Raw genomic sequence first — 10,248 nt, forward strand, 5'->3', positions numbered from 1 at the left:
GGTATTTTGATATTGTTTTATTATTTTTAAATTCCAAATTGTGCTAATGACATCCTTTATTTTATCATCAGGGATCATTCTTGAAAAATAATCATATCTATCCTAAGTAATTTGATGTGCTTGATGTTGCTGCTTTTTTTGCTTTACCTATTTCTTTATAGCTCTTTTTCATCGAGTCTTAAATATCTTTGAAGGTTTTCTTACAAAAAATGGTTTTCAATATTGAACAATCAATCGATTGGAAAATATAATATTTTGCCTTGAACTCTTTTAATCGTGGCCTTTTTTTTTTTTGCTGTACATTTGTTATTATTGTTCTAAATGGCGGTTCATATATTTATTAAAAACTAATGTACTAGTACTTCTTAGACTTGGGAAATTCTCCATTAACATGCATAATTACAATCAAAGCATGGAATGACCGGTAGAATAAAGTTATCGAAAGCCAAGTTTTAATTTATTGTGTTGACATTGCTGCTGTCGTTGTAAAGACTTTTTGTGATTTTAAAGTTGCTACCATAACAATTTGAGGCTCTTTTCTATCATGAAATGATGCCAATGTTACTGGCGTTTTTCATTTCTTTTATTTCTGAGGTGCTGAGACTGTTGGTACGTTTGCTTATCTACCAGTTGTTACGTAGAAACTACTGTTTTTGGAATTTTATTGTTTTGAAGCTTGTTTTAGTGCTTGTATGTTGTGCTACCGTGTCATTTAGTTTTTTATTGCCATTGTGTTTGCTTATATTCGTTTGTTGTTTCTCTTCATTTAGAGGTTGGTCTGCTGTTCTTCCTGATGTTGTGTTTGATAACTGATGCAAAGGGTACCGCCACGGCGGCTGCGAAGTGGTGTTGTTCATGAAGCTGCTGCTGGAAAGTGCTTGCTAGTTCGTCTGTTACAAATTGTTGCTGCCGGAGAAACATATGACTAATGCTTGTTGCTGCCGCATGGGGTGGTTTGCTCTGTTGTTGTCTGTATAAAAGAGATTGTCGTCGTCGTCGTCGTCATTGAAGTTATGTTATAGTTGTTGTCAATAAAGCTACCACTGCTCTTCTTGTTGCTGCTAGAAAGATCTCTAATCTCTGTTGGATCATTTGCTACAAGCTACTGCTATTGAAGAGACATGGATGTTGCTGTCATCGGTATATGTTTAATCTTTGCATGGGGGAGACCTAAACAAAGAGTTTCCTTTCTGGCTTCCTCAACTCTTTAATCAACCGATACCAATGGCTAAAAACACTAAACACATAAATACTTAATCTTCCAAGCTTTTGATTGATTGATTGATATTCTACATACACTTGAATTACACTTTACAGATTATAATCTCTAACTATCATAATCTAATAATAATTTTAATTAATTAGTTCAATAAAGAATATAAAAACACAAATATTTTTTATAAGAATTCCTCCTTAGACTAGGATTTCATCTAACATCTAAGAGTAACCTATCAAGGATCAAAAAACCCTCTAGTTAGACTCAAAAGACACTATTTTAATTGTTTTAATTGATTTCCCTACTTAAATTTGAATTTCTTTTGATTGGGTCAGTTTAAACCTATTTATAAACCATTGATGTGTTATTTTTATCATCTCATTATTGAACTACAAACTTTTATGGTTATAACTTGAAGACTCCTAACTCTTAAGGTTATAACTGTACGCGGAGTCACCATCAAGCAATGTAATCAGCAACAACTCGACGAGTTAAAAGGTGCCTATGTTGAGCAGATCCCCAAACTACGAAACTTGAAGAGTGAATCAGCTTGGAGAGGCAGATTCTATTTAAGACAAGGCTCATTCGCTCAACTGATGGTATTGACTATTTCAGATAAAAAAATAAAACTTAGACAGATAAGGAAAAAAGAAAAACATCAATTTCAATCGTTTGTTATATTTCTTCAAAACACACAAAGCTTTGCACGCATAGATTCGCGCATACATATATATGGATGCAATCTGAAAGACTTAAAAATGGATAAAGCGGAAATACCAAAAATTTCAGAAGCATGATAATAAGGTACCATCCAATGCAAGGAAGGAACGTATTTGTCCATGGTTTGCTGCAATTTCCCATCTTCATTTTCCTGTACCAAATTAACCTCTGATATCAACGTGCATGCCATTTCCTAAAAATGGGAAAAACGGAAAACAATTGCAAAAGCCATCAGTGAAGTTTAATCTCTTCATAAACACAAAATAATCTGCATTAAGAATTCTGACAGATAGTGTTGGACATAATTAAGATTATACATTCACACACCACTCTTATGGGGAAAATTCAAGCAAAGTCTTGACGCCAATTAATAAATCATTCATACTTAAGCAGATGGTCACAACAAGAATACAAGCTACATGGATGTCATTTAAAGCTGGAAAGAATACAGTGCAAACCAAATATCACTAAATCAAAACCTTGCAGGATGATATCATTTGAAAGATGCAGTTCGCATTAAATTGCTTTAATTTTGTTTGCCAGTTTTCTTCTATCATTCAGATTCTAACAGGAGCTCATTTTAAAGCAACCAGACAACCAAATTATGAGAGAAACTAACTTAAAATTGCTTGATGCTTGCTAAAACACCTAAGACCCCAAATGTGTTGAAACGTAAGCCCCTAAACTCTTTATTTCACCGAGAACATATTTAGTTTGTTCACTGAATGTGGATATCGATGCTAGTTGCAGAAAGCTACGTACAGGTCTTTATGAATTACTGATTCAAAACTCAGCAGAAAGAATCTCATCCTTACTGCCCATGTGGTCCAATGAAGGTAGCATTGCAATAAGCAGCTTCTACTTACCTCAAGTATGAACAAAACATCTTCCCGATGGTCTTTTGTTATAGTTTTGACAAAACCTTAAGCTATTTGACAACGTCTTTGGCACATAATTGATGATAAGTGATTCAAGAACTTCTTAAACTGCCCTAAGTTAGATCTTTAGAGATGACAAATATACAGTTTCAACTACAAAATTTGTTTAGACAAAACCGTTTAGCAGATCATCATCAATAGCTCTTAACAACGATTTGGAGTCATTCTTCTAATTAAAAGCAGTCGGAAGTGAATAAAACCTAATAAAAACCGAAGGTAAACTCAAGAGATACATCGGAGGAATCAGACAAGAAAAACAAACGGTAGCATATATGAAAGAGAACACCAGTTCACCATGATCATATCTTTTAAGTCTTAAAACCTCCAAACGATACTCATTCAGGGTAAAAGAGACAACAAAATGCACCTACACGACAAAAAAGTTAGGGAGGAGAATGAACTCTAACCCACTTCAACACCCTCCCATCTCTCTGAAACAATCCATATTTTGGCAAACCGAGTACCCTCATCATGCTTAACTACCATTTCAACATTGGTTCAGTCTCAGTTTGCACTCAAATATAATCATTTATTCCTAAACTTCATGAATATGTTTTGGATTCTTGCCTTTTGAAATATCTTTTTCTCGCTCTCAACTTCTGTAACTTTCTTACATGCCTATTTCTGACTAATTGTCTACGTGTCTCCAAGATATGAAAATTGCTTGATGCACATGCATGTTAGGATGATTGGTTCTATTAACTTGTGACTCCATGACCTCTCACACCTATTTGAAGTCTTGCTCCCTGTGATGTTTATCGCACTAATGCTATTAATATCACTCTATTCTGTAAATTTTGTTTATGTGGTTGACTTGTTTTCAAAGTGATCGTGAAACTTTCAAATCTGTGCCGAAGGTACATTAGTAATTGCACACAATACAAAAGTAAGAGACCAGTGACAGTATAACAACAAAAGCATACCGGAAGGCGATGTTTAACTATTAAAACCATTTCTAAGAGTTCAAAGAAAGGTTGATTGTGGGAGATTATATTTCTAATGTTCCTTAAATGTCTAATTTTTTAGAGGCCTTCTGCCATGACATTAAGATTTGAGAACAAATTAAAGAAATGCCGCCATTGGAGTGTAGTTCTTACTAGAAGCACATGTGAGATCCCTTTATTTGGGTTATGAGTTAGTAATCTTGTTTCCTCTTGTTTATATTTCTCCTCCTAATAACTTGAAAAAAGAATAAGAAAAAGGGTCAGAGCTAATTAACCAATGAAACTCTTTTTTGTTTTTATTCTGAGAAAAGCTTATTACATAAACATGATTTTGCTTACTTTGTTAAATTATGTTCCAATCACTGTCGATTTGTATTTTCAGTTTCATCCCTCTTCTATTGTTAGTGGACATGAGAGAATCATTGCGGTAAAGATGTTTCGTGCAATGAAAAACACTACAATATGAAAGCCAATAGCCGCCAACAATTTTTTGTTCTACGAGAGTGCACTTTCCAACATTAATATTTTCATTACGTGCAAGAAGACACGATGGAAAACTACAAGATTTTGCATGTACAATTGAGACAAAGGGGTTAATCCAAAGTAAACTGAAGTTTGAATTAAGTGAATGGAAAGCATGAACTTGTAAATTTAAAACGTGAAATCGAAATGGATTTTGCGAAATAAGATGTACACACACACACACACAATGCAATATTTCAAGATTCAGAATCACCAATAGTATCTTACTAAGCCAACACTAATAATGCAGTTTACATACAAACAATCTCTTGCTCTTAGAAAGAAATCTCGAGTTAAAACCATGTAAATAGATTCGGATTTCAATCACAATAACATTTTGCTGATCTATTATCTTTATGTGGCTCTCGGTTTTGAATATCTATTAATCAGAGATCCCAATTTTTAACTAAAGTACTATAAAGAAAGTAGGTTTATTCTTTTTTTATTTTTTTTTATGAATAGGCTCAGATCTTATTAATTAATATTAAAATAAAGTTTACTAGCCAATAAGCGAGTGGCTTGGATTGGAAAGAACGAAAGAAAGTTTAAAATTGGAACAAAAAAGGGACTGAAAAAAAGAAGAAGAGAGAAGGGACTGTGAACGCATGTTTATATCCAAAAGCTACAGTGAATAGTCAAAAGAAAACCCTTCCCGCTATTATATTTCTTTTCCCGCAATTTTTGTGGTGATTGAAAGGAGGTTGTGCCAGGCTACGTGCATGGTTTTTACCAGCTTGTCAGGCTTGCTCTGAACCAGCAACAACTGAGACCCTAAGTAAAATTGTCAGAGCCCCACATTGCGACGATCCATTGCGATGTGGTTAGGTTTTGAATTAGTCAAAAGGAAGATTGGGATTTTAAAGCTGTCAAGGTTTCACCCTCTAACCTAAAGAGAGAAATGAACTCTTGTTCCATTAGCTGCCAAACACATGACTCTAATTCTAACTCCTGTCATGCCCTTGCATAATGTTAGGGAGAAGGGAACCAGAAAGAGAACAAACAAGGAGACAACAACCCTATGACCTATGCACAGCGGTCCATGCAGGAAACAAAGGAAAAAAAATAAAATATAAAGACATGGAAAGAACACCCATAAAAATTCAACCAAAGGTTAACTTAATTTATGGTTACCAAGAAAGAAACTCATATATTAAAGCTATTCTATCTTTAATGGAGTAAAAATATGCAGTCCGCATGTATCCAAGAACCAACAAGAGAGGGGGGGAAGACGATTACAGAGAAAGAGGCAAATTAAGAATCACAGAACCACTAGAATGGGGAGCAAATGTAACATAGATCTAACTTATCAAAGGATAAGTAAAATGACCGTAAGAGTATTAAGAAAGATTGGAGTGCTCTTATGTTACCTGAAAGAAGATGCCACAAGAAAAACAGACGCCCACAGGCATTAATCAGTTCTTCCCTTTGCCTTTCTGGTCAGAATGCCTGGTTCCATCGCCATAGCAGAGCTGCAACCCAGGTGGGAACTGGTGGTGGTTCTCCATAGCTTGCGGTGTTGCAGCACCGATAAAGAAAGGTACATTTGTGGTAGATCCGTCTATGGTAGAAGAAGTAGAAAACCTCTGGAGGTGAGGCAAAAGAGACGGTGATGATGAATTGGACTGAAGGGTCCCCCTATTGAAACCTGCAGCAAGGCCTGAAGATATTGTGAAATTTAGGTTATAATCCCCGCTGGATGCCGGCGGTTGTGTTGTGGCGGCCACTGGAATCAAATGATCTGAAACGAAAGGAAAATGTTGCAAATGCTCCTGGTGATTCTCCCCCGATACACAAAATGGTGGGATCGACATTGTCAATGCTTGTGGGATTGAGTTCCCTAACTGGATTTGCCCTGGAAACCCCGATGAATGATGAGTTGACCGCGACGAGGATGGCCCTAAAAGTCCTGAGCCGAAGCAGTCCATTGGGGTCGAAGGCCACTGCCTCGCCGCGGCTGCTTTTTGGAACAAATTATTTGCATCAGAACCAGTAGGACTAGCGGTACTGTTATTGTTGTTGTTGCTGCTGCTATTGTTTCTAACATTACCAACCCCACCAGTTAAAAGCTCAGTAAATGTGGAGTTTTGAGAAATGGGGTTTATGTTGTGGTGATGCGCCATGCGTGAATCATTCTCCTTCTCCTTCTCCTTCTCCTTCTCCTTGGCTGTTCTCTCCCTGGCTCTCTCACGAGCCTTGTCACGACTAACAGAACGAGAAAGTGATAGCCCTGAACCTTTGCTTGTCTCTGAAGTGCTACTGCAAGCAGATTTAGATAGCGAGAGATTCTGGTTCTGCCTAAAATTTGGGTCTTCAAGCTCAACATCAGCTGAATCAAATCCTTGTTCGGTGCTATCACTCGTTTTTTTCTCATCGCTTAATTGCTTTGGCGTGTCAGGAAAAGTATGATTGAGCGAAGGGAGCTCGTTAATTGCATCTTGAGCTGCTTTGATCAGCCATTCTACAGCTTTACTTGGCTGATCATAACCCAACCGATCTTGGAGGTCGTAGAATTGAATGGCAGTGCTCACCGATAAACGGACTCTCCGGTCTCTTAACCCTTTTGAAGTCCATACCTTGCTGTGCCGATCTTTTCCACCAGATGCTCTAGAAACCCTAATTATGCGCGACGAATGGTGCCACGCACGAAGACCATTGAAGGTCCCACCAGCAGCATCAATACCGCCACCACCACAACCAGCACCGTTGTTAGAATTAGTCCTCTTGAGCTCACCATCTTCTTCATCGTCAGGATATTGGTGGTCCGTACCATTGCCTTTTTGAGCTATTCTGCTGGTGTCATTTATGCCATTACCAACTCTAGAGAACTTACAAGGCTGTCTCCGAATTTGTTCTGCCTCCATAGCACTACTTTCATGCCTTAACAAAAACAAATCATTCAAAAAGAAAAAAGAAGAGAGAAAAAAAAAGAGGAACCCTCTTTTATTTCCTAATCGCCTTTGTTATTTATTATTTTCTTTCTTCTATACCACCCCTCTTTCTTCCTTATCTTTTGTGTTCTTATTGCGGCTAGAAAGAAAGAGAGAAACTTGAAAATGGGTGGTTTATTAGAGAGCTAATTGAAGAGAGGAGCGCAGGTGGGGTTGGGTGTCCTATGCATTGATGACGATAACACAGAGAGCTGGGGGGGAGGGGGGGGGGGAGAGAGAGAGAAAAGCACTTTTGCTGCGTGAGTGTGTGTGTGTGTTATGAAAAGGGTTCCTTTTTTTTGTAATTTTATTTATTTCTTAACAGTTCGATATATCACAGTCCAAGTCAGAGGAGACCCTCCCCTAGCCCTTCTCCTGTACGTTTAAAGCTTTCTTCTTCTTCTTTTTTCTTTTCTTTTTTGCAGTGCTGCTTCTGCACACAGAGTGCTCTTTCTCTCTAAAAGCAAAGCCTGAAAATGGCAGCTACCCTCTCATCAGCCCTGCAACCCAAAACCCACAAATCACTATCATAATAATCAAAACAGCATGAGCTATACATATATATATATATATATATATATATATATATATATGACTTGTTAACTATATATATATATAGCACTAGCTACCACTAGTAAATAGCTAGGTTTAACTTATTAAACACAAAACAGCTTATAGAGAAAAAAATAAAATTAAAACTAGCTATTAGCTAGCTAAACATGATTAAAGGGGTGATGGGGTTGCCTGGAAATTAAGCTAAGAAGAAGCAGTAATTGCTTACAGGTAGCCCATCTCAGCAATGGTTTGTATTTAAAGCTTTCGCTGACCCTAAAAATGGCAGACACCACTGCGCACCACCTAATTAACAACATTAAATGACAAAGACAAAAAACAAAACATACATGAAACAAGTGTTTCAAAATTACCAACAAGGACTTGCACTGATGCTAGTTGTGTGTCTACAGGTGTCAACCTCTTAAGACTCAATAAACATGGAAACAAACAGGAACCATCTGGTTAAGGTTAAGAACCCTTTTTCTCACCATTTGTATTTATTATTTAGTAGGTCACACGGATCTTTACTTCCTAACAGCCAAAACTCACAGATCTACTCTCTTCTTTGCCGCAAAACAACATTCTTGTCAAAGACATTAAGCTCGTTCGTTTTGCTAATTTAAACCGATAAAATGTCAACCTGCTACATCTCCCAGATCAGTCTCTCTCTTTGTTGATAGAAAGAGATGAGAACAACATCAAAATACTTTAAGCTAGCTTGCTTTATTATTAAGAACAAACATAATAAAAAAATCTTGTAAAACAAAACAGAAACTCAGTGGTATCGACGAATTGTTTAAAAAAATAACTTGTTGGAGCTTCAGTTTGCGAGAAATTGTAGCTTTCTTTCCTAGTTATGTAGTTTTCAACAGCTCTATTATTCAGCATAGCTCTAAAATACGTATATATAATGCATATATAGCTTAAGACTCACCATTTCTCATCAAAACCTATAAAGTAGAGCAACTCACAAGAACTTGAATTCAGATAACCATGGAATTTCTCCTTTTTAGTGTGCTTAGGGTTGAGAAAAGAACACAAGAGGAAATTTAGCAAGAGAGTGAAGAGTAAACTAACAAGTTGGGGGGTTTTGAAAGCACGAGGAGGAGGAGGAGTTTGTTGAGTGTTTCTTCATACCCATGACGAGCAAATCACCGGCTTATCGGCAAAGGACAGACACTGCGCCGTTCCTTCACCCCTTTATTATTTTTATTGTCGTTGTTATTATACTAATAAATATATCTCTCCTTTCTCTTCTTCTTCTACCCTCCTTTCACATCTTTTTTACTCTCCTTTGCCATTCTCTCTTTCTATTATCTAAGGATCTACACACCAAAAAAATAAATAAATGAAGATACACTTTTATTTAGTTTTTTCCACCGCCTCTTTCTCAAATAAGTATATAAAAACTACAATTAGCTAGCTATAAGCTTCAATTCCATGATGAAAAGTGATTTTTAAAGAAATTATTTATTTATTATTAAAAAAATTAATCCATGAAAAACATTTTTCAGTAAAAAATTTTAACTTAGTTTATAGAAAAAATATTTTTTTATTTATTTTGGATAGAAAACACTTTCTAAAATTTATGAAAAAATAAAAAAAAATTATATTATTTGCTAATTATATCAAATTTAATCCTTAATATTTTGATTACTATATATTGTTTGATTTTTTTTCTCAATTTTTCTCTTATAACTTAATTTAATTTGATTTTTATACCAACTTTGATCTTCATTTTTTTCTTATTCCTTTTTAATTGAGATTTTTTTATATATTAGATTTCATTCTTTTGATTGCTATTTATTTTATTTAAAATAATTTATGAAATTAATTTTTTATTCAATTTCATTATCTTCCCATTCTTTTGATTGCTATTTATTTTATTTGAAATAATTTATGAAGTTTATTTTTTATTTTAATTCTATCATCATTCAACTTTTTTATTTGTCAAATTTGATCTCTATTTTTTTAATAAACTTGGAGAAAAATTAAAACATTAACAAATTATTTTACTGCTCATTTTCTCATAACATGAATAAATACTGAAAAGTATTTTCCAACTCATTTCTTATGACACTACCATACATTGAAAAATAATTTACTTTTCATGAAAAACCACTTAAAAAAAACTATTTTCCAATAAATAAATAGGGCCAGATTCATACTAGTGCTACGTTGTGAAGCAAGTTATTTCATTTTCAAATATAAAAAAATGTTCAAGCGAAGCTAGCATTTAAGAAAAAAATAAAATTCAAGACTCAAGTCATTAACTCAACTAGGTTTAATAAACTCAATAATTTAATAATAAATGTCGCATGTGGGGTGCGCGGTATAGCGGGATCTCGGGATTAAAGAATTACTACCTAGTTGTTTGGTTCAAGGTCACTAAGAGACCCATATGTTACTTGTCTTATATCATACAA

The 10,248-nt window shown here is 35.2% G+C and overlaps 1 protein-coding gene across 5 annotated transcripts; it reads right to left on the reverse strand.

The window, feature by feature from the left end:
• Nucleotides 1-1,853: 1,853 nt before the first annotated feature.
• Nucleotides 1,854-9,038, reverse strand: LOC118054844 (transcription factor TCP2). Of its 5 annotated transcripts, XR_012171263.1 has the most exons (4): nucleotides 8,757-9,017; nucleotides 5,708-7,767; nucleotides 3,972-4,053; nucleotides 1,854-2,129 (listed from the first exon to the last, which is right to left on the reverse strand). XR_012171263.1 is itself a non-coding variant. In XM_035066616.2 (3 exons), exon 2 carries the CDS (start codon nucleotides 7,199-7,201, stop codon nucleotides 5,753-5,755), a length of 1,449 nt encoding a protein of 482 aa, XP_034922507.1. In that variant the 5' UTR covers nucleotides 7,202-7,767; nucleotides 8,900-9,038; the 3' UTR covers nucleotides 1,854-2,129; nucleotides 5,708-5,752. The 5 variants fall into 5 exon arrangements, 4 of the variants coding, with proteins under 4 accessions (XP_034922507.1, XP_034922508.1, XP_034922506.1 ...); XM_035066616.2 differs by lacking the exon at nucleotides 3,972-4,053 and having other exon boundaries at nucleotides 8,900-9,038; XM_035066617.2 differs by lacking the exon at nucleotides 3,972-4,053 and having other exon boundaries at nucleotides 1,854-2,087.
• Between the last annotated feature and the right edge of the window lie 1,210 nt (nucleotides 9,039-10,248).

This window comes from Populus alba, chromosome 11, assembly GCF_005239225.2.
Source record: "Populus alba chromosome 11, ASM523922v2, whole genome shotgun sequence".
NCBI lineage: Eukaryota > Viridiplantae > Streptophyta > Magnoliopsida > Malpighiales > Salicaceae > Populus > Populus alba.

What these genes read in the sequence shown, in the direction of transcription:
- LOC118054844 (XM_035066616.2), bottom strand. Translation starts at nt 7,201, where the DNA reads ATGGAGGCAGAACAAATTCGGAGACAGCCTTGTAAGTTCTCTAGAGTT.